Below are 26161 nucleotides of genomic sequence, written 5' to 3' on the forward strand. Positions count from 1 at the left end.
ACAATTTTTTTAAAGGCCTTATGCCAGGGTATAAAGAATTCATGCAAATCCAATAGGGGATGCAATCTCAAATATGGACATAACCTTTTAATTTTGTTGATTTATCTGGAAAGAAAATGGTTTAATACTTGGGATTATGAACCATTTTTAAGTGCAAGTGACTTGAGATAATTTTACAGATTTGGTTGGGTCCTCATGCATGGATCTCTGAAAAACCCATTAGGGACCGTTCAATTCGCTGTCGTAGTGCATGTTAGAATATGACCGTTGCTAGGTCAACTGACTCACACATTCTTTGCTACGAACCACTGATCAAAATGATCACAACAAAATCCAAATTTGGAACAGGTGTATGAGCCCAGGCTTGAACCAGTAACCAATGGTTACTAATGTGCACTACAGCAGCGGATATTTACGCCAGGGGAGTGGGAGTTTTAAGGGGAATCTGAATTATTTGGGGGGATCTTGTAGGGAATCTGAATTTTTACTTGAAACATGAGGAGGGCATGTTAAGTTTTAAATGAAGAAAAAGGGGGAAATACGGGGGAATTAAAAATATTGAGTGGACAAAAGGGGAACATGAATTTTTTTGTCAAAACTCCCACTTGCCCCTGGTGTAAATATTGAAAGGTCCCTTAAAGAGGAAGCCCCGCCAGAGCAGCTCTTCTGGGGTAAACCAAACCTGCCTGGTTATCAAATTAATCAGTGGCAAGGTTATTTCTGAATTTGACAGGTGTTAATTGATGCCATAACATTAAAATGTCAATTAGCACCTGACAAATTCAGACATAACCTTGTCACTGATTAATTTGATAACCAGTCAGGTTTGGTTCACCCCAGAAGAACTGCTCTGACAGGGCTTCCTCTTTAATATAATAACCTGGTAGTTTGGCAAATAACAGTAAATACTATCATTTGTATATGGTTATGGTTATATACTTCCAACAATCACTTTAAAGTAACATAAGCTTGCCTTTTTACAGGGAAATTTTATATCATCATCAGTCAAACTGGTTTGGTCTCATGAGATATTTTACACACAGTTCTCTCTAGTCACACTAACAATGGTGAATCAAAATCAGTGGGTTCCATTCCAGTATCATTGCTCCATGCCATTGTATGGGATAAGATAACTACAGAGACTGGTTTGGTGTTGTGTGACAACTCGCATTGTTACAGTTATCGCTTTATTACAGGAGCGTACAATGTGTTACATTTGGGTGTACAATATGCTACATTTGGGTCGTGTTTTCAGTGCTGCAATGGATACGTTTGGTCTTTTTGCATGTTTTTATGTTAATAACAGCAGCTTACTGAATGAATGAATGAATGCACCTCTCAGGGAATTACTTTGATCAGATTTTATTCACAATATGAATACTGTAATGTAAATTAGGCCAAATCTCAGGAAGGGGGGGGGGGCAGTTTGTATAGTAGCATGTGTTACCACCCTCAAGCAGGGACCTTTATCAAAGAAGATTTTATTTGGCCCGTGTGTGTGAAATTATAGCCTTATCATTGAAATGCCTAACCTAAACAGTGATTTGCAGGTCAATTTTGCCATAATATCCCTTTTTTTTTATCAAAGGAGCCAGAAATTGAGACCCTAAACAAGGTCTGTGATGTTGGATGAAAAATACTACCCCTTTCTGCATATTTTTACTCCAGGCATATTGGGTTTGGTTTTGGGTAAAATATGACCCCGAATTAGTCTTTATGTTGTTTAAGATACATTATTAGTCTTTAGGTTGTTTAAGATACAGTGATTGATTGCCTGATTGATTGACCAATCAATTACTTGATCAAGGATTGATTGATTGATCAATTGATTTTATTGATCAACACTTAATTGATGTACTCTTCATAAAAATGTGAAGTCAAAAATCCCATTGGGGCTTATTCCTTTTCTTCATTTTTTGGTTCTCAAATTTGTATCTCCCCATATGAGTGGATGTAATGATGCAATTGCCCCACCCCCAAAAAATATATATCCTTTTCAATATTTTGATGGCATTACCTAGGCTCTTTCCTATATAAAATAACTAATATCAAATTTCTCTGTTTTTAATATTACAGGTACTATGGGTCTGCAAGCTATGTCGAAAGAAACAAGAATTCCTCACAAAAACTGGGATGTGGTTCCCAAGAGCGGCTAATGAAAAAGATCCTAATGCTGGAGCAATAACACCAACTGCCGGAATGTTATGCCACCGGGAATGCCACAGCCCGGTGGTCCTCAGGAAGCAATCCCAATTTGACTCAACAACAGCAATCAGGGCCCCCAGGACAAACACAACCACCTGCAGGGGGACCTGCCCAAAGAGGCCCTCCACAAAGTGCTAATACAGAACAGGGCCAGGGCCTACCACATAGAAGTGGGAGTCGCTCTGGTACTCCTCACGGACAATTACAGCGCCAGCTGTCCAAATCCGAAGAGGATGGACCAAAAACTCCACACCGCCCTCGCAGTAATAGACCTGGTCTTGATGACCGAGGTCATAGGCCACGGGGGAACATGAACCAGCCGGCAATGTGCATTATCGTGATCAAGACAGACGACGCGACAACAAGGACCGTGAGAGATCGCTCGACTAGCAGCGATAGATTAGGGCCGGCACGGGATCCTAGTAGATATAGGGATAGTAAGCAATATACCCTGAAAGGGGTGGGGATCAAGATCCCCATAGACCTCGATATGATAGGGACAGACGATACAGTGACGAAAGTATTCGAAGTAACTCAACTGACTCAAAAGGAGAACGAAGATATCCACCAGAGCAGGATAGATATGCAAATGAAAATAAACATGGATACCCTAATGAACAATATTCCAGAATCAAACATCGTGGAAGTCGTAGGGATAGATATCCACGTGAGTATGATGATACAAAGCCGTATCCGCCAGAGGAGGGTTTTTACCAGGAGGATTTAGAATCTTTAGAATCATATTCTGGTAAGGAGCCTTTATCAAGGACTTCTAGTGGTCGATCGTTAGATCGACAACGGCGGATGTATTCTGAACCTTATGATACATACCCAGGTAGTGAGGGAGTGACAAATTTTCCACAAAGTGATAATCGTGAAAGGAGAACGCGGAACAAGCATCACCGTTCCAGTCCAGGTAATATGTCTAGATCACCGCCACGTGGTCCCCAATATGGGGATAATTCCTCTGGAAAAAGAACAAATGCATCTCCCAGACATAGTATAACAGTGGAGGATGTTGATGCTCCACCTGGTAGTTTAGTGTCAGATGCCTTTGGTGCTCGTGATCCAAATCGGACAGAAAGTGTTCCCAAACACCACTTGGATCCAAACAGTGCTGTGTATAAAGCGAACAAGCAGGATTCTCGCAAAGTGGACTCCATGATCCGCAATGACTCGCTGAGTTCAGATCAAAGTGAATGTGTCAGACCACCTCCTCCGAAGCCACATAAAGTAAAAGATAGGCGTACTAAGAAGAGACAGTTTTCATTGAGTAGTTCCGAGGAGGAGATCAGGTCTACACCGGATTATACCAGTCCGGATGATGGTGAAATTGAAAGTGAAAGTGTCAGTGAAAGAGGTGAGTAAACTGTTTACAAAAACTAATCTTTGTTGTGTATATATTTGTTTTGTATCATGAGGCAATTTAAGTCAAATGTTAAAGAAATATAGCCAAGAGAAAATGGTTTAACAAACTAAAGAAAAAGATAAAACACTATCTTATTCATATGTGTTTATTAATTTTGGTCAAAAGTATTTGGGGACAAAAGTGACATATTTCTAATGCAAAGTAAGAATCCAAATTATTTCTAAAACTTGAGGAAAGACAACTTGAGATTTTCATCATCATTTTTAATTGCAATTCTGATTTGATTTCACAATTTTCATAACACATGTATACATAATGATAGTAATATATATTGCCATTTTAATTTCACATTCATAATGAAACCTATTCCTTGTTTCCCATTTCAAAGTTTCCTTGACATTTTTATTATTAATTATTTTCACATTTTTATTATTTAGCTGAAATACTGAATTTTGCTGAAAATTAATATATTGCACAATTTAGATGTAAAATGGAACAAAATGGAATCTGTCTGCAGAAGACAAATTCTAAAAATATTTAACATTCATTGAAAAAATATGTGAAATACATTATAGATTTGGTCCAAAATTGAAAACATTTGAATAGAAAGTTTTTGTGTGGGTGTGTGTGTGTGTCGGGTGCCTTTGTTTTCACAGACAAACATGGACCCACCTTCGCTCAGAAAGTGCGGACTCACAGGAACTGTGGACATCCATGGTAGTAAAAGAGCAGCAGAGGGTGCTATACACTGTAATAATGCATATGGGGTATAGGTCCTCCAGTAAGGTGTAATACCAGGTCCACTATTTGGCAGTTAAATGTCAAATCTTACCACAAAAGTCCATGCTCTCATGCAATAGTGAAATCTGTAGAGTTATGCTGTTAATTACATAGGAGGCTAATGGGGTCCATGTTTGTTGGTGAAAACATGTAGAGGATGTGTGTGTGTGTGTGGGGGGGTGTATGGCTAATTGAGTGTAATTTAATGATTAATGAATTTTGACGGGCAGGATACTGTTAATGAGCAACAAGGAATAGACTTTCATTGGCCTAAACTCCCGGCCCCTAACTGAACACAAAAGTTGACAACCATGAGAGTTACCAAATTGCGCAGAAAAGGGGTTATCTTTTTACCAGTAGCAAGGACAGCAAAATTGGCAAAATAGGGGGTATTTAATTTGCACTGTCCGTGAAATTTGACAGAGAAATGAGCAAAATAGGGGTATTTAATTTGCACTGTCCACGAAATTTGATAAAAGGGGTACTTGAGAAAATCCAGAAATTTTATGTCAATATTTAGTGTCATTGATAAGGGGTGTTTGAAATTCTAATCATTGAAAAGGGGTTGATTTTGGCCAAATTTTGTCCTCGATTTTGCATGAAAAAGGGGGGTAATTTGATGAAAAATCATTGCAAAGGGGGCTTTTGAAAGATTTGGTAACTCTCATTGTTGTCAACTTTTGTGTTGAGTTGGGGGCCGGGCCTAATCTTTGTGTATAATTTGATGTTCTTTTGTTACAGCCATTTATCCCACAGATAACAGCCATTTTGCCTGGCTAAATTGGGCCATTCCAGTTGAAATACACACCCCAATGGAAGACATGACCTTAATTGCCCACACAGGGGTGTTGATGTCAAATAGAGTCACCCATTTAGGTAACCCCATTTGAAATTCACACTCCCTGTGTGGAAGATTATGGTCATGTCTTCCATAGGGGGGTATATGGATTGCAACTGGAATAGTCCATTTCCTGAGAATTTCTTGTAAATAATTGTAATTTTTGTGAAATAATTTGCCAGCGAAGTGGTTCCATAACTCCAAGGTAACTGGATCATGTACCTTTTGGAATGATTGTACATGCAGTAGCGATCATATTGATAGTGGTTCAGGACTCAGAAAGGCATGATCCAGTTGCATCGGATTACACCTAACACTTTGATGGCAAATTACTTGTACTCGGTGATGGGATACTATATGTGGTGTCGAACACAAATGGTTGGATAAAGTGAGGAAGATATCCTCACAAACAATGTAGAAAAGAGATTCAACAGTGTTATTTATTACGTACAGGGGAGTTGGAGACATGGGATGAAAAACCGTGGCATTCAGAACAACATCTAGCACCCTCTTTATCACTGGTGAGCTAGTTTATTTTTTTTACAAAAGAGTGTAGATATAAAAAAACAAAAAGCAAACAAAAGTTGGTCTTTTTTTGTGTCCACCCACCACACTACAGGATCAGGTGAACTTGACATTACCAGCGTGGGGAAGCAAAAGCAGGCCACACAAGGCGGGACGGGACATCATTCCGAGTCCGAAATTTCCGCTTCCAAAAAGAAAATTGTGCGCTTTGGCCAGGGAGAAGGCGGTCTCTTGAGGAGGACGCGAGTGGTCGGAGCCTCAAGTTAAAGATTCTGGGGTTGATACGGGAAGCAGTACCACTTTAAATGAAGAGCATAACTTAGCTTCCAAGGTTAGCGTTATAAACCACATTCCATTGGTGCTTGGTTGGTCATTTTTGAATATAAATTGTGATTCTAGTTTTTGCCTCACCAGTTTTGTACATATTTGGTTGTTACCATTTATATTTTTTACACAATTTTTAACCTGTTTTATTAGCATTTTACTAGTTTGTTATTTATTTTTTGGACAACTTGATCAACAAGGATCACAGTAGTGCATGCTGTTCTATTTTTCAGTTTCTTTTATTTTTTGGGGGTGGTAAAACGGCGTTGTTGTTTTTGATGTTGGCGTCGTTCATTGCCCCATTAGTGCGTGTGCTACCAGTGATTCTTGTTCATCTTATCCGAGCGAGTCCCTTGTAGCACAAACTACATTCATTCAGCTCGTTTTTGTGTGGCCAATGCACCTGCTTGCCTGCCTAATACCTAGCAAGGGATCATCTCAACAAACAGACGGTATATTTTATTAAGCGATACGACGATATTGATAAAAGTCTCAATTAACAAAGTTCTGATTTTACCATTTTAAATATGAAAAGAAAGTTCATTTGATAAGACACTTGTAAATAAATTCATGCTGAGTTCGATTTGAAAGGTCATATTTTTTGGAAGTCAGTGAAATATGATGCTATTCAGCATGAAAAGGGTTAATGACAAGATACATATTGTATTTGACATTTAATGTGAACTTACGTAAGGGAATTAAGATAAACGTGTACTACTTATAATTATGCATTGTTAGATGATTGAAATTGCAAAGACAGTATTTGATTTTTAAACTTTGTAATTTATTGAACTTTTGAGATGATCCCTTGGCGGTAATTCAAATCATCTTTGATTATCCAATGATGTCTTAGCGTACATAATACAGCGTATAGAGTGTTGGTAGTCTTCACCAAGACTTGTGTATTTCTTGTGCATTGATTAGATATACCCAAATGCTCACAAAATGCTGCACCTAGTAAACAAAGAAAATGCTGCACTAAGCAACAAACAAAATGCTGCAATTAGCTGCACTATAAACACAACACATGTAGACATGCTGTCAATTTGCACTGAAAATCCCACAACAACTCTTGAACAAACAAACAAACAAATAAACAAACAAAACGCTGTATATGTGTATATTTTGTTGTATAAAATTTGTCTGATGATCATTAAAGGGGGAGTAGCTATTTAAGATATTCAAAGTACAATTAGAAGACATCTGATAATAATAATAAAAAAAATAGTAATATTATCAAAATTGCCACCACTGATATATCATGATCATTGTTATCATTGTAGTCATTATCATCATTGCCATACTAATCATCCACAGGAGCTGAAAGGAGTATCCCATCATGCATTGCAGTATATCTGCTTGCTCCATAGCAAATGTATACAAAATATAATCAAGAGCCGCTTAGATATTGAGAGCTATGGATAGTTTCACAATACTCTATGTGTGATATTTTTTCAAACAAAAGTCTAAGCTTCCCTGATTTAAGAGAGTAATTGAAAGCTGAAGTTTGGGATTTTGTGCACATTTTCTATGGCACAATCAGTTCTATTATGGTACCGCAAAGCATAATGGGATACTCCCTTCAGCTGCTGTGCTAATCATCGTAATCATCATTTAATATCATTATGTTTTGCTTTCATCTTGTCAATGTCATTGTATTGTTGCTGTCATCAAAACAATCATTATCATCATGTTGTCACAATCACTACCATCTTAACTGATTTTGAAGGGAATTTTAATATTTTTTAAGAAAAATGTGAAATGTTAAAAATAATAAATTTCACTTCCCCCATCTTACATACATCTTAACTTGAGGTAGGTTATAAGAAATGTCCACTTCACCAATACACATATTTACAATTGCCGTAAATAATGCAGCATCTATCTGTAGCATACGTAAACAATGTCTTCATTGTTACACAAATTTATTGAACATTCAAGCATTGTACTATACCACGCCAAAAAAGTATCCTTACACTTGGAAAAATGATTTCAATTCCAAAACTGAACCATGTTGAAATAAATTTGCTTTTTTAATGGATGCACTATATAATCCTGTACATTATGACACCACATTGAATCCAATGTGACCTCAAGAATTAAAGTTACAAGCAATTGAACAGACGAAGGTCCAGTTTTAAAAGTGACAAACTGGCCTATACAAGGCGCAAAAAAGATTCTAACAAGCGCAACAAAGAGACAACACAGTTTTTTTCAATGAAGCTTTATTTAAGGCCATAGTAATGGAAGACACATTCGTCCACGCCCGATTTTGAGATTTCTTGATATTTATCAACACTAAGATGTATTCTTTCACTTGAAACTGATAAAATACAACTCGCTAATATTTACTCGTATTTTTGCTTGATTTATTTCTCTCTTTCAACTCTAAAAAGTCACATGGCTCAAGACAGCTTAGTAAATTGGCGGAAATTATGAGTCAGAAATGCGCGAATGCAAAATATTGTGATTACGCGTGCGATTCGTGTTGTGTGACGCGGCGTATCTCTGCGCGTATGTCCAACGCAGTCAAGGCGCATTCGGTATGTTGTTAACGCCAGCAAATGTGGTGTAAACAAAACAAAAATTTGCAGTCAAAATGCCTCTTAGAATTTTTTAATTATTTTGAATTTTAGCGCACTGAAAGCAGACATTATAGATACATTGGTTCAAAAAGATGCATATTTAGACCATACACCAGATACAGCTTTTACAAGCGTGAAAGTTTTACCGTTTTAAAATATAAGGACGTTTTGTGCATACTTTTGAGTTTTTTACTAAAACGTCGATTTCTCAGAGTTCACTTTTGACAATATTTTACGATTTTTGTGACAAGATAACTCGAAAAATATGCAAGCAAAAGGTAAACTTTTTGCACTATCGTTTAGAGTACATCAAAGTCTAGGGAAGGTTTTCTCATTTTTTCAAAATATTTGTTTTAAACAAAAATATACACCATTATGTGCAATGTTTAGCTTAATAGAGTGACAAAATTGCTTTTTTCACATGTTTTTTTAAATATTTTAAAAAAAGAAACATGTTAAAAAAAAAAAAACCTTCCCTAAGTTCATGTCTCTTCTTCATGAAAAGCTAACTGAATTTTTTTTTACTCCGAATGGATTTTTTTCTAAGTTGTCACAAACAAATTGGGGTAAAAAAGTGAATTTTTGTGATTTTTTCAAAAACTCGAGTAACTATGTAAGCAATGTACTCCTTCATCAAAACACAGATCTGCAGGATATGTAAATGATACACATCTTCAACAATATGCATACGGCAGATGAGAGCAATGTTTTACTTTATCAATACATATCTGTAGTAGATACAAATAAAACACATCATGAAGATGCATATTTACAGTAAAAACCTTAGTGAAGTAGATGTACACAACACATGCACAATTCATCCATTCACAGTTCTAAAGTTTATGCAAGCAAGGGCTACTTCATCAATACACCGAATACCACTAAAAATAAGCTACTTCATCAATACACTGCAATATATGTAAGCAATGTGCTACTTCATCAATATCCAGATCTGCAGTATATTTAAGCAATACACTACTTCATCAATACACATAATTATGTGTAGCTGTAAGTAATGTACTACTTCATCAATACACAGATCTACAGTAGATTCAAATTATGTACCACTTCATCAATACACAGATCTAAAGTAGATTAAAGAATGTACCACTTCATCAATACACAGATCTACAGTAGATTAAATAATGTGCTACTTCATCAATACACAGATCTACAGTAGATTAAATAATGTGCTACTTCATAAATACATAGATCTACAGTAGATGCAAATAATGTGCTACTTCATCAATACACAGATATACAGTAGATGTAAATATTGTGCTACTTCTTCAATGCACAGGTCTACAGTAGATGTAAATAATGTGCTACTTAATCAATACTCATATTTACAATAGATGTAAATAATGTGCTACTTCATCAATACACAGATCTACAGTAGATGTAAATAATGTGCTACTTCATCAATACACAGATCTACAGTAGATGTAAATAATGTGCTACTTCATAAATACATAGATCTACATTAGATGTAAATAATGTGCTACTTCTTCAATGCACAGGTCTACAGTAGATGTAAATAATATGGTACTTAATCAATACACAGATCTACAGTAGATGTAAATAATATGGTACTTAATCAATGCACAGGTCTACAGTAGATGTAAATAATATGCTACTTAATCAATACTCATATTTACAATAGATGTAAATAATGTGCTACTTCATCAATACACAGATCTACAGTAGATGTAAATAATGTGCTACTTCATCAATACACAGATCTACAGTAGATGTAAATAATGTGCTACTTAATCAATACTCATATTTACAATAGATGTAAATAATGTGCTACTTCATCAATACACAGATCTGCAGTAGATGTAAATAATATGGTACTTCATCAATACATAAATCTACAGTTTATGTAAATAATGTGCTACTTCATCAATACACAGATATAGAGTAGACGTAAATAATGTTCTACTTTATCAATACACAGATCTACAGTTTATGTAAACAATGGGCTACTTCATCAATACACAGATCTACAGTAGATGTAAATAATATGGTACTTCATCAATAGACACATCTACAGTAGATGTAAATAATGTGCTACTTAATCAATACATATATCTACAGTAGATGTAAATAATGTGCTACTTTATCAATACACACATCTACAGTAGATGTAAATAATATGGTACTTAATCAATACACAGATATACAGTTTATGTAAATAATGTGCTACTTCATCAATACACAGATATACAGTAGATGTAAATAATGTGCTACTTCATCAATATATAGATCTACAGTAGATGCAAATAATGTTCTACTTAATCAATACACAGATCTACAGTAGATGTAAATAATATGGTACTTCATCAATACACAGATCTACAGTAGATGTAAATAATGTGCTACTTCATCAATACATAGATCTACAGTAGATGTAAATAATGTGGTACTTCATCAATAGACATATCTACATTAGATGTAAATAATATGGTACTTAATCAATACACAGATATACAGTTTATGTAAATAATGTGCTACTTCATCAATACACAGATATACAGTAGATGTAAATAATGTGCTACTTCATCAATATATAGATCTACAGTAGATGCAAATAATGTTCTACTTAATCAATACACAGATCTACAGTAGATGTAAATAATATGGTACTTCATCAATACACAGATCTACAGTAGATGTAAATAATGTGCTACTTTATCAATGCAGATCTACAGTAGATGTAAATAATATGGTACTTAATCAATACATAGATCTACAGTAGATGTAAATAATGTGCTACTTTATCAATGCACAGATCTACAGTATATGTAAATAATATGGTACTTAATCAATACACAGATCTACAGTAGATGTAAATAATGTGCTACTTCATCAATACACAGATCTACAGTAGATGTAAATAATATGGTACTTCATCAATACACATATCTACAGTAGATGTAAATAATGTGCTACTTCATCAATACACAGATATACAGTAGATGAAAATATTGTGCTACTTCATAAATACATAGATCTACATTAGATGTAAATAATATGGTACTTCATCAATACACATATCTACAGTAGATGTAAATAATGTGCTACTTCATCAATACACAGATCTACAGTTTATGTAAATAATGTGCTACTTCATCAATACACAGATCTACAGTAGATGTAAATAATGTGCTACTTTATCAATACACAGATCTACAGTAGATGTAAATAATATGGTACTTAATCAATACACAGATCTACAGTAGATGCAAATAATGTGCTACTTCATCAATACACATATCTACAGTAGATGTAAATAATGTGCTACTTCATCAATACACAGATATACAGTAGATGTAAATAATGTGCTACTTTATCAATACACAGATCTACAGTAGATGTAAATAATATGGTACTTAATCAATACACAGATCTACAGTAGATGTAAATAATGTGCTACTTCATCAATACACACATCTACAGTAGATGTAAATAATGTGCTACTTCATCAATACACAGATCTACAATAGATGTAAATAATGTGCTACTTCATCAATACACAGATATACAGTAGATGTAAATAATATGGTACTTTATCAATACACAGATCTACAGTAGATGTAAATAATATAGTACTTCATCAATACACAGATCTACAGTAGATGTAAATTATGTGCTAATCCATCAATACACAGATCTACAGTAGATGTAAATAATACGGTACTTCATCAATACACACATCTACAGTAGATGTAAATAATGTGCTACTAAATCAATACACATATATACAGTAGATGTAAATAATGTGCTACTTCATCAATACACACATCTACAGTAGATGTAAATAATGTGCTACTTCATCAATACACATATCTACAGTAGATGTAAATAATGTGCTACTTCATCAATACACATATCTACAGTAGATGTAAATAATATGGTACTTCATCAATACACAGATCTACAGTAGATGTAAATAATGTGCTACTTCATCAATACACAGATCTACAGTAGATGTAAATTATGTGCTACTTCATCAATATACAGATCTACAGTAGATGCAAATAATGTGCTACTTCATCAATGCACATATCTATGGTTGATCAATATACTAATGAACAGATCCACAGTAGATATAATCAATACATTACTTCAATGTGCAGATATACAGCAGATGTAAGTATTGCGGAACTTCCTCATTACATGGATCTAATTAGATGTAAGCAACAGACCAATACATCAATACACAAATATACAGTAGATATAAATCAATACATGCATCTACATAATATGTTAACAATGTACAACTACATCCATGTTCAAATCACTCCAAAATCAGTGCCAAGATTAAATAAAAATAAAATGTAATACCAAATTAAACACTATTGTAAACTTACTAAAAAACTAAGCAAATTAACACTGTAATCCCGGGACTGTAATATACCTGTGTTCACTAAAACTAACATACAATCATATAAAACAGATATCCAAGACTTGACCAATTCTAACCCCATCTCCCTCTTACTCAGTGCTCAGTATATTGACTTTTTTGGCAGCACAACCAGCCTTTCCTTTCTGATGATGTCAAATATTGCGACCTTGAAATATATTCATCCTCGTTAGCGACTGGCGAGGTCAAAGTTCAATATTGATGTAGATTTATGTTCTATTTGGAGTGAAAGGAGAAAGAGGGTTTGATGGAAAATATAATGACTGGACATGACAGGTGGCAAAATGTTCATGATAAATGTAAGCAACTCTCTTCACGCGGGTGTCGACTGCAGACGACATGTTTCAAAAAAAATTTTAAAATTCAAAAATTTCAGAAATGTAAATTTTCATGACCATATTTGAAATCAGCATGAAAAATGCATTAAAATGAGTACAAACAAGCCTAGTATTGGTGATATTTTGAGAAAATATTTCAAAACTTGAACTTTTTACATTGAAGCGCATGGCTAGCACGCAAAGCATTAAGCAAATTAGATACACAATATGATGGAGATTGGGTCAGAATCAGATTTTGCCCACTACAAAAAAATGTGGCTGTCTCTCAAAATACCTTCTTATGCACCCATCCAAATCAAATTCTCTGAGACACAAAATGTAGAATAATATCTTGTTATTTTATCATCACCAAAATTATGTGATAATGATGCTTTCAAGAGTGTAAACCAAAATCTAGATAAAAATGATGCCATGAAACAGTGCATTTGCCATACTGTAAAAGTGAATAATATTTGTGTGTGAATTTTTTGCGCTTTGCCAATTTGGAACTACTTGTTTTTAAATACATGATTTTAAGTTTTCTTAAGGGAACTGGAATGAGCGTTTTTGAAGCGTTTCGACAGCATTTTTTGGGACATGAGAGCACATCAGACCTATCGAATTGCATTCTGAATACTGAAGAATGTCTTTCTGATATCAAATAATTTTCATTTTATGAAATTCACGATATAATACAAATGTTATGACAAATTATTAAAATTTGATATTTTTCACATTTTGGAGATAACAGTCCTCGAAGTAAATTTTATCAATTTAATGATATAGTCTTAAAGTGTATGTAGGTGGAGGAAAAGTCGACGATCAATTGAAAATTTTGACCTTTCATATTGAAGATATGGATTTTTCCCCAAAAGACCTAATTTTTTTTGGTGTTTTGGGAAAAAAATCCATATCTTCAATAATGAAAGGTCAAAATTTTCAATTGATCATCGGCTTTTCATCCCACCTACATACACTTTAGGTAGAAATCATCAGATTTATAAAGTTTACTTCGAGTACTGTTAAATATCAAAAATATACATTTTTAATGATTTGCCATAAAATGTGTATTACATTGCGAATTTCAAAAAATCAAAATTATTTGATATCAGAAGGCCATTCTTCGTATTCAGAATGCAATTCGATATGTTTGATGTGCTCTAATGTCCCACAATAAATACTGTCCAAACGTTCATACCCCTTCCCTTAAATAAATCTATACATAAAAAGAACATTTTTGTTCATTTTCATATTGTTTTTTTTGCGGTAGTTACATTGAGCTCAAAAATGACAAACATTACTCGTCCACAAAAATTCACATTGTGATGTGCCCTGAGTAATTTGATTTAATTTAATTATTTAACTTTGTTTACAAGCTGAAAGTATTTCATGAGATGGGAAACCCCTTGTATTTTGGAATTCCCCAAATTATTGTAAACAAAGTCAGAGCTATGTTTGGAACTTGGAAAGCCCTAGTTCATTATTGCACCATCAGGAAAACCCCCAGGAAGTGATGTAATGTGAATGTGTATAATTAATCTTGGGAAATCCCAAGATTGCAGCAATGTTGTGAAAATGTGATTGAAGTAATGGTTTATTAATAGATGATGGGTTTTTTGCATGAGTACTGATATAAAAAGCTCAAGGCTTTTGTTGGGACTTCACAGAATGCCATGGAGATTGAAAACTCCACATGTGTGTGATGGTCTTCGTGCTTCAAAAAAGAAGTACATTTTAACCAGTTTATATAGCCAATAATTGAGCTAATTTTAATACAGCAACGAAGAAGACAGCGAGCACACGAAAGTGCTCTTCCTCATCAAAGGATTAAAAGTTCTTCTGTCAAATTGCTGGAGTTTGCTGGGTTTGTGAAGGCCACGCATCTGTCAAAAAAACAGCGGAGCTGTGTTAAAGAAACCTGTTCCCTGGAGAAAGAGAGAACGGTGAAAGAAACACCATTTTTGGAGAAAGCAGCGCAAGGAGATACATTCGTGGAGAAAGCAGCGCACGGAGATATATTTGTGGAGATAGCAGCGCAAAGGAGATTGGAGGAAGCATCATCATTTTCGTATGAGGATTTTATGTGCAAGGATTTATAAATGCAAGTGTAATGATGGACTTCGCTGGTTTTCGCAGGACAAGTGAATAAGGATATAATACATCAGTCGTCCAGAACATTGCAAGAACTCTAGGATCACCAACAAGAAGACAGCTGGTTAAGTACTGATATAGTAAAACTGTCGCTGTGTGATTTTATTGTATATGCGATATTGTTATTATATGTACCAATCATACTCTGTTTTCAATTAAAGACTTAGATTTTGTTAGCTTAAACAGTGTATTTGTGTTGTGCATTCGTGTGAGTTCGGGAAAAAGGTGATTTTGGCCTTGAGTCAAGTACGACTCGTAACAAAAATTGGGGGCTCGTCCGGGATAATACACTGTAAAAAAAGTTAACATTCATTTACTAAGTCTTGAACGTGAAAGTACAGTATGACAGAGTTTAAAGCAGAAGAGTTTCTTGAAACTATAAATTGGGAGAAGTTTGATGAGTTGAAGAAGCCTGATTTATTAGCATTTGCCAAACATTATAACTTGAAAGTAAAGCAAGCTACAAGAAAGCAAATAATCAAAAATGCATTGATTGATGTATTGGTCGGGAGGACATTTTGATGAATCCTATTTGGCAGAGAAACTTGACGTAGAAACTGAAATTGGTGGGGACTCAGCATTTAAATTGAAAGAGTTGGAAATTCAATTAGAACTGAAGAAAATAGAAATGGACCAAAAAGAAAAACTGGAAATGATCAAGTTAGAGAATGAAAATAAAGAAAAACAAGAACGGCTAGACATTGAAAAACAAAAAACTAGCAATGGAAGAAAAAGCACGCCAAGAAAAGATGTCGCTTGAGCACCACAAATTAGAAATGGAAGAAAAGGAAAAACTAGCAAAAATTCAAATGGAAGCACATTTGAAAGAAAAAAAGAAATTGAGTTTGAACAAGAGAAGTTGGCTAAGCTAGGTGACAAATACTCATCAAGTTTCTCCTCAAAGTCAAAGTCAGGCTTTGATGTTACAAAGTATGTAAAGCTTGTGCCTAAATTCAAAGAGAAAGAAGTTGACGAGTACTTTCAACATTTTGAAAAGGTAGCTACAAATTTGAAATGGCCTCCAGAGCATTGGACCCTACTGTTACAAAGTAGTTTTGTGGGGAAGGCCAGGGAAACTTACTCAGCTCTACCAATAGAGAAGTGTAATGATTATGAAGAAGTCAAACAGGCAGTTCTCAAGGCCTATGAACTGGTGCCTGAAGCATACAGACAAAAGTTCAGAGATTCAAGAAAGCAATCAGATCAAACCCATGTAGAATTTGCTAGAGTAAAAGAACAAATGTTTGACAGGTGGCTTTGTTCAAAAGAAGTCAAAGATGATTTCAGCCAACTTAAGCAATTGGTTCTTATAGAAGAGTTCAAGAAATGTGTCCACGTTGACATTAAAACCCATTTGGATGAAAGCGCTAGCAAAATTAAGACGCTAAATGAGGCGGCGACAATGGCGGACGACTATGGCTTAACTCACAAATTGAATGGGAGTAGATTTGGTCATAACAGAAGTTATTCAAACAGGTTCAGCCATAACCAACCTAGAATAAATCAGGGTGGTACACAAGAAGGGAAACCTCCGTCTAATTCACAGCATAGTGCTGGTGGTAGAGGGACCCCAGGGAGTTCAGGTAACAGAGCAAAATTTGGGACTGAATTTAAAGCCAAAGTAACTTGTACTCATTGTAAGAGACCAGGGCATACGATGACCCAGTGTTATTTCTTAAAAGGCAGACAAGACGCACAAAAACAGCAGCAAACTGCTAGTAATACTGTAGGATGTGCAGTGTCACTTGAGTCAAAGAAACAAGTCAGTCAAATCAAGAAACAAGAATTCCCACAAAAGGGAGGTGAGACAGACAAGGTGTGTGAAGAATTTGAACCATTTGTGTTAGAGGGAGTAGTATCACTTGGTGAGAATGGTAGTCCAAAGCCCATCAAGATTGTGCGAGATACGTGTTGTGCACGGTCTATGATTCTGGAAGGAACTTTGCCCTTTAATGAGGATAGTTCAGCAGGTAATGCTTTGATCCAGGGTATTGGGATGGAAATAATTAGTGTACCTCTCCACAAAATTAACTTGACATCTGACTTAGTTTCTGGTCCTGTAACCATAGGAGTTAGACATGAATTGCCAGTCAAGGGAGTGTCCATGTTGCTAGGAAATGATCTGGCAGGGGGGAAGGTTTTCCCTGACCCAATAGTCACAGATAAGCCCTGTTTACAGAATGATAATAGTGAGGAAGAGGAGATATTTCCTGCATGTGCAGTGACACGGGCAATGAGTAAGAAGGCCTCATTAGAAACAATTGAGGACAACCAAATTGATGACTTAGGCTACAATTTGGAAGACACATTTGTGTCAAAGTTGAATGAGAAAGAAGATAAACTTCCTTCTCCTGGGGATAAAAATACCCCTAAAAGTGACACAGCCTCTGAGCATGAACAAATTGGGGAAACCATGAAAGACCCATTAAGTCATGACAAGCTGATTCTGGAGCAACAAAATAACCCAGAACTCAAAGAGATCAATCAAAGGGCATTGACCCTAGAAGAAGCAGAACAAAATTCTGTCTGTTTTTACAAACAAGATGGTGTGCTAATGAGAAAATGGCGCCCCCTTGATGTACCTGCCGATGAAGAGTGGAAGGTAGTGCACCAAATTGTGGTACCAAAAGTCTACCACACTGAAGTTATTAACATAGCACATGATAGTCCCATGGCAGGGCATTTGGGTGTTAAGAAAACTCATGAAAGAATTCTGAGACATTTCTGGTGGCCCACTCTCAGAAAAGATGTTTCTGAATATTGCAAAACATGTCACATATGCCAAGTAGTAGGGAAGCCAAATCAGAAAATACCTCCTGCTCCATTAAAGCCAATTCCAGCCTTTGATGAACCATTTAGTAGGGTTATTATTGATTGTGTCGGCCCCCTACCAAAGACTAAGTCAGGTAATCAATACCTTCTGACAATTATGTGCGCGTCAACACGCTTTCCTGAAGCCATACCATTGAGAAATATTAAAGCAGTGACCATAGTGAAAGCTTTAACCAAGTTCTTCACATTTGTGGGGCTCCCCAAGTCCATACAGTCAGACCAAGGATCAAACTTTACTTCTGGAGTATTTCAGCAGGTCATGTATCAATTAGGTATAGAACAGTATACCTCAAGTGCTTACCATCCAGAATCACAAGGTGCACTAGAAAGGTTCCACCAAACATTGAAAAACATGATCAGAACATACTGTTTGGAATTTCAGAGGGACTGGGATGAGGGAGTGCACTTGTTGTTGTTTGCTGCTAGGGAAGCTGTTCAGGAAACTTTGGGATTTAGTCCTTTTGAGTTAGTGTTTGGACACACAGTGCGGGGCCCTTAAAGTTGTTGAAAGAAAAGTGGCTCAATGAGAAATCAGATATCAATTTGTTGGATTATGTCTCCAATTTTAAGCATAGGCTTAACAGAGTAACTGATATTGCCAAAGAAAACTTGAAACAGGGTCAGGCCAAAATGAAACAATGGTATGATAAACATGCCAAAGAGAGAGTGTTCAAACCAGGTGACAAAGTTCTAGTACTGTTTCCAATTCCAGGACACCCATTACAAGCCAGATATCATGGCCCATGTGAGGTAGAGTCAAAAGTGGGTGAAGTAGATTATATTATCAAGACTCCTGGTAGACGCAAGAGCAGGCAGTTATGCCACATAAATATGCTCAAAGAGTATGTTGAAAGAAGTGACAGTGGCATTCCAAAACCTGTGTGTACAGTAAAACATGCTGATAATGTAGACAAACATGCCGATGTAGACAAAATCGCCAATGTAGACAAGAGTAAAGATGACAATTCTGATGTCACATATGACCAGGATAAAGAGCTAGAGCACAAAGAGTATAATGTAAAATTGAACAATTCTGATGTGCTCACTAATTTGGACTCAAAGTTAGGTCATCTTTCTCAAGATCAACAAAGTCAAATTGCAAATTTGATTCACAAATTTGACAATATATTTCCTGATACGCCAAGTAGAACAAATGCTGCATTTCATGATGTAGATGTTGGTGATACAAAACCAATCAAGCAGCATCCTTACAGAGTCAATCCATTGAAAATGGAACATCTCAAAAATGAGATCAATTATATGCTAGACAATGATATCATAGAACCAAGTAGTAGTGAATGGAGTTCACCGTGTATACTTGTTCCCAAGCCTGATGGTTCATACCGATTGGTCGCAGACATGAGAGCTGCAAATGTTCATTCAAAGACAGACTCGTACCCGATTCCAAGAATTGATGATTGCATAGACAAAATTGGGAATGCAAAATTTGTTAGCAAATTTGATCTTTTGAAAGGGTACTGGCAGGTTCCACTCACAGACCGTGCCAAAGAGATTTCTGCTTTTTGTACACCATTTGGTCTTTACCAATACAAAGTTATGCCATTCGGGTTGAAAAACGCCCCAGCAACATTTCAGAGAATGGTGAACCAAATTGTGTCAGTCATAGAGGGATGTGAAGCGTATGTAGATGATTTGATTGTTTACAGTCAAACTTGGGAACAACACATGGAACAACTCCATCAATTGTTTGAGAAGCTGTCAGAAGTACAATTGACAGTCAACCTGGTAAAAAGTGAGTTTTGCCATGCCACAGTCACATACTTGGGATATGTTGTAGGTCAAGGTCAGGTGAAACCTATCAAAGCCAAAGTTGAAGCAATTGAGCAATACCCCACACCTGTAAACAAGAAGGCACTCATGAGATTTCTAGGAATGGTTGGCTATTATAGAAAGTTCTGTCCAAACTTTTCAGAGATAGCAAGTCCTTTGACTGATTTGTTGAAGAAAGATGCAAAATTCATTTGGTCAGAACAATGTGAAAATGCTTTTCACAAAGTCAAATCAATACTCATGAGTTCACCAGTGCTAACTGCACCTGATTTTCAGAAGCAGTTCAAGTTGACTGTTGATGCCAGTGACATAGGCTGTGGAGGTGTTGTGATGCAAGAGGGTGAAGATCAAATTGACCACCCCATATGTTACTTTTCAAGGAAGTTCAACAAGCACCAGAGAAATTACTCCACAATTGAGAAGGAGTGTCTAGCAATGCTATTAGCATTGCTACATTTTGATGTGTATTTGGGTACCACAGTATACCCTGTGCTTGTTTTTACAGATCACACTCCCCTCACCTTCATGGGGATGAAGAACCAAAACCAAAGACTGGTGAGGTGGAGTTTGACCTTGCAAGAGTACAATCTGGACATCAAACATATTAAGGAAAAGACAATGTAATGGCTGATGCCCTGTCCAGAATTGCATAGAAAAACCTGAAAAACAAAAATTCCTTTTAAAAGGGAACATGCGTGACAAGTAGTCACTGTGTATGATGAGTTAAATACTCAAAGTTGATAATATGTTGAAGTTGATGTAAAAGAAGAAAACATTTAAGAAAGTTTTCATTACATTCGAACTTTCTTCTTTTAAGGGGAGGTGTGATGTGCCCTGAGTAATTTGATTTAATTTAATTATTTAACTTTGTTTACAAGCTGAAAGTATTTCATGAGATGGGAAACCCCTTGTATTTTGAATTCCCCAAATTATTGTAAACAAAGTCAGAGCTATGTTTGGAACTTGGAAAGCCCTAGTTCATTATTGCACCATCAGGAAAACCCCCAGGAAGTGATGTAATGTGAATGTGTATAATTAATCTTGGGAAATCCCAAGATTGCAGCAATGTTGTGAAAATGTGATTGAAGTAATGGTTTATTAATAGATGATGGGTTTTTTGCATGAGTACTGATATAAAAAGCTCAAGGCTTTTGTTGGGACTTCACAGAATGCCATGGGAGATTGAAAACTCCACATGTGTGTGATGGTCTTCGTGCTTCAAAAAAGAAGTACATTTTAACCAGTTTATATAGCCAATAATTGAGCTAATTTTAATACAGCAACGAAGAAGACAGCGAGCACACGAAAGTGCTCTTCCTCATCAAAGGATTAAAAGTTCTTCTGTCAAATTGCTGGAGTTTGCTGGGTTTGTGAAGGCCACGCAATCTGTCAAAAAACAGCGGAGCTGTGTTAAAGAAACCTGTTCCCTGGAGAAAGAGAGAACGGTGAAAGAAACACCATTTTTGGAGAAAGCAGCGCAAGGAGATACATTCGTGGAGAAAGCAGCGCACGGAGATATATTTGTGGAGATAGCAGCGCAAAGGAGATTGGAGGAAGCATCATCATTTTCGTATGAGGATTTTATGTGCAAGGATTTATAAATGCAAGTGTACGATGGACTTCGCTGGTTTTCGCAGGACAAGTGAATAAGGATATAATACATCAGTCGTCCAGAACATTGCAAGAACTCTAGGATCACCAACAAGAAGACAGCTGGTTAAGTACTGATATAGTAAAACTGTCGTTGTGTGATTTTATTGTATATCGATATTGTTATTATATGTACCAATCATACTCTGTTTTCAATTAAAGACTTAGATTTTGTTAGCTTAAACAGTGTATTTGTGTTGTGCATTCGTGTGAGTTCGGGAAAAAGGTGATTTTGGCCTTGAGTCAAGTACGACTCGTAACAACATTAAGTAGACATTTCTGTATTGATCCATTGCATTATTACATTAATATATTGAACATGAAAATGTATTTATTAGACCTCTGTTCAGTGGTGTACCGGGTAAAATTGTACAGTCATTCTTCTGAGCATGCTAGAATGGCTTTACTGAGACAAATGCATACACAAATCTGCCATTTGAATGCTAAAATTGGTCCAAATGGGCTATTCCATTTAGAATACACACTACCCCTGTGGAAGATTTTAGAAATATCTGCCACAGGGGGTGTATGAATTTCAAATGGAATGAACACATTAAGCAGCCCCATTTGAGTTTCATACACCCTCTGAGAAAGATTCAACCTGAATCTTCCACCGAGGGCTAGGGAGGGTGAGATTCAGATAGAGCTGGTAATGTGTTCATTCCATTTGAAATTCATACTCCCCCTGTGGAAGATATTTCCAAAATCTTCCACAGGGGTAGTGTGGATTTTAAATGGAATAGCCCAATGAGGTTGATTTTAGTCTGATGTATTTTTCCAAAAGGAAAACTTCAATCATATATTAAATTGTCGATTTTGTCCTGTTATTTTGAGCTGGGAGACTTGTCCCCTGCCCACCTGGTTGCTATGCCACTGGACTGAATTGTTGATCACATAGCATAAAAACTGGAAGAGAAATAGGAACCATGATGAATAGTATTATTAATAAAAAAAATAGTTATTTTGTGAAACAATGACCAATTCCTTGTTCACCAATTTTCCATTCACACAAATTACAGGATGTAACACAATTGTCACAATTATAAACTGTATACAGTATGAGCATCAGCAACCAGATCACATGTCAAATTTGACTTCTGATCAAATTTGACTAGAAATTAGAAAAATATCGGGAAAAATATAAGCATTTAGGTAAATTCAACTAACATATGTGACGTGTCATGTCAAAAGCAGACACTTTTGGGCAGGATCGTAAATGGAGAAATAGCCAAAAATCTGCCCGGGGTGATTTTTTCACAATTTGGGTTTGTTGCGAATTTGTAATGTTATTTAAAATATTGTCTGAGAGTTTCAAACCGGAATATAACTGGCATCTTGTATTTTTTGAGACATTTTTCAAGGTAATTCCTATTCTCAACATTGTCAATAATATTTTTAAAGGCCGATATCTCAATTTCCAATTTTATAATGCAATAACTTACCAACTCAATATCTTTGCTTAGGAATGTCCGATTTCATTGGGGAAAACGGCGCTGTGGAGCAAAATATCTCTATATTTAAGATATGTAAAAATCTCAAAATTGGTGACCTGCCTAAAAGTGTCTGCTTTTGACATGACACGTCACATATTCTCTCTAATCAATGCTAGCACTGTCTGGCAGTGCTGTAGTGCTTCACAAGCAATAAGGAACTTCTACAAATACTGTCAACATTGTTGGTAACAATGGACACACATGGATATCATTGATTCAAAAATACAGGTTTATACTGTATGGTAATTTCAGCATTTATGGACATTTTGGTTGAAGAAAAATTACAAAATGTTGGAGGCATTTATTAGAGGGGGTTTAATAAGAGAGAATCATGGTAGATTGTTCAAGAGTGTAACAGACTGGAACACATCACTTGCTTGGGTTGAAGATATAAATTTTATTTATTTACAAAAACAACAAAAACAAAAAATATCAGCAACAATTTTCAAACATCTGTCATTATTGTGTTGAACTAGCCCAATACACAAAACATGCAAAATACCGCACAAGAAATATGTAAATTTTGATTAAAATGAAAACCTCTGTATTACATGTGAAATGGGTCAAGTTTTTATAGTTGGATAATCAAAGAAAATGTGGTGGACTGTAGTGTCTGGTGTTCACATGGTATATGTTTTATGTGTGTGCTATTTTGTATGAGTAGATTAGCAATGTGAACAATAATGTCATCATACCCAAGGGCACAGTTTATTAACCTCTACTGACTATCATAGTTTAAAAGTTGACATCAAGTTATGAGTTTTTGTCACCAATACAAAGGTCATTCTGTGCATATAGAAACATATTGGGATTAAAGAACTGTGTCCTGGTTATGAGTATGTTTTAGTTCCCAATGTGGACTGTTGTTGTTGTGTAACGTAGTAGACTAGAATCTGCAAAACTGTCATTTATAATTCAAAAAGACAGTCATTGTAGATCAATCATTTTTTGTGATCTTACGAAAACATTTAAGACAAAAAATGATTCAATTATCCCCTCCCTAGCTGCAGAATCTTTTGGTTTCCATAAACCAGTGATGTCAATGGTTTGACACACCTGTGGTGCATGTATTTCATATAGATATATTGTAATGTAACACTGTGCATACAGATTTGTGTCATTTGTTTTAGTGTCAAAATGGTTCATATTTTATGTCACTTTAGCAGTGGCAGCGCTATGGGGGGACAATATTTTTCTTGCCCCACCCACTTTTGAGGCAAAACCCCCCAAATTACGTAAATTTCTACTTTTTGCAGCAATTTTGCACAAAATTTGTCGATATTGCCCCCCTGAAATTCAGTTTGCCCCCCCCCCAAATGCCCCCGGAAAAAATTCCAGGTGCTGCCACTGCACTTGAGTGTCTTTTTATCGGGGTAAAAAATCTTTGAATGTAGTTTAACAAAAATATATTTTGGAAAATAACAATATTCATGTACATTTATTGGGCAGAATAAACCAACTATTCCCTTCTTCAATCACATCACAAATATGTATCATGTTCTTCCAAGTTTATGGGGGAGTTTGTGATGATATTTATTTTTCCCTGAGATGTAGTATCCAAATATGAGCTAGGATCCATATACCAGAAAGAGTGTGCCATGGTTACAGAATTTCATTAGTTGGTTTTCAGCAAGTAGAATAGTATATTTAAGAGTAAAGGTTCCACAATACTGTATTTTCTCTTCTAAATTCATCTCTTCAGTTTTCTTTGTTAACCCCGTGAGAACTACATGCCCATTGGCCAAAAAGATGTTTTCATTATCAATTGGACCAATCAGCAACATTGTTAGAATAATTTCACCACACAAAAAAAATGGGGTGAATTATTTACAAAGCTCCATTCTGATTGGTGATTAAAATGAAGATATCATGTAATTGACCAATCAGAGGCAATGTTAGATCGACAGGTAGTGCTCAGGGGGTTAACTCCCGGGTTAACTGATTTCTCAGAATCAAGATCACAGGAAATATTGCTTATAATCAATTTCAGATGTTTTTCATGTTTATGGTAGCATTTGTCAGTATATTGATGACATGAAATAATGCCCTGAAGAAACACAAAGTATATTTAGCATTATCTTCTGAGAAAATACAATACATTAAATTTATTCATAGAATTGTTTTCTTTTTGAAATACAAGCTAGAAACTGTTCAACTTAACCACGTGGCCCCTTTGGTGTATTTTACAATAACTATGATACATTGTATTGATAATTTGGAAATGATAAACAAGGCTTTTAATTCAAGTGGCCATCCACCTTGCTTGGTGGTTGTATATTTAACATATAGTGTCTTTATAATGTCAGCACTGGAATGACGATGATGTAACTAATAACATTCTCTAATGCAACAATGTCATCTAAAGGTCACTAGACTACCAAGTTGAAAGAAAAATCATCAAAATTTATACAAATATTTGGCAAAAATTCAATTCATACAAACATTTTTATGTGGACTTTATTTTCATGTACACTTCATTTTATAAACATGAATGATTCATGTCTGTTCTTTTGTAGATGGATCATATGCTATACATAGCATGTACATGAAAGGAATTATTAGCCCTGTCAAATTATAATGTACAGTGATATTTAGCAGACCTTTATCGCTCCACTTCTTATGCAGTGACCTTTTGTCATTATACCTAACATGCAAATCTGGAAACCAGTTTGAAATGTGTATTAACATTTCTCCATGCTATCTTTCCAATGGTAGCTTGGGCTTTGCCACTCATTCTATGCCCCCCCAAAAAAACCCCATTATTTTTGGCAAAAATTTACTAAAATTTGTAATGATACCAAATGTTGGTCAAAATAGCAACTTTTCTGATTTCCCCCTTATTCACTTCCCTTGTCCCCATCTCCTGAAAAAA

At 35.6% G+C, this 26161-nt stretch overlaps 2 protein-coding genes across 3 annotated transcripts in view; both read left to right on the plus strand.

The window, feature by feature from the left end:
* LOC140151015 (regulating synaptic membrane exocytosis protein 2-like) overlaps positions 1–2672 on the plus strand; it is a 129321-nt gene extending 126649 nt beyond the window's left edge. For both annotated transcript variants that reach the window (XM_072173204.1, XM_072173206.1), the window contains one exon: positions 2077–2672. In XM_072173204.1, coding sequence (XP_072029305.1) covers positions 2077–2343 — 267 coding nt within the window. In that variant the 3' untranslated portion in view covers positions 2344–2672. The remainder of the gene's footprint in view (positions 1–2076) is intronic.
* LOC140150241 (uncharacterized) overlaps positions 2647–26161 on the plus strand; it is a gene marked incomplete at its 5' end in the record, with an annotated part of 102873 nt that continues 79358 nt past the window's right edge. The window contains 3 exon segments of the mRNA XM_072172246.1: positions 2647–3565; positions 5812–5933; positions 5965–6048. Coding sequence (XP_072028347.1) covers positions 2647–3565; positions 5812–5933; positions 5965–6048 — 1125 coding nt within the window.

The sequence above is a fragment of the Amphiura filiformis genome, chromosome 4 (assembly GCF_039555335.1).
Source record: "Amphiura filiformis chromosome 4, Afil_fr2py, whole genome shotgun sequence".
Taxonomy (NCBI): domain Eukaryota; kingdom Metazoa; phylum Echinodermata; class Ophiuroidea; order Amphilepidida; family Amphiuridae; genus Amphiura; species Amphiura filiformis.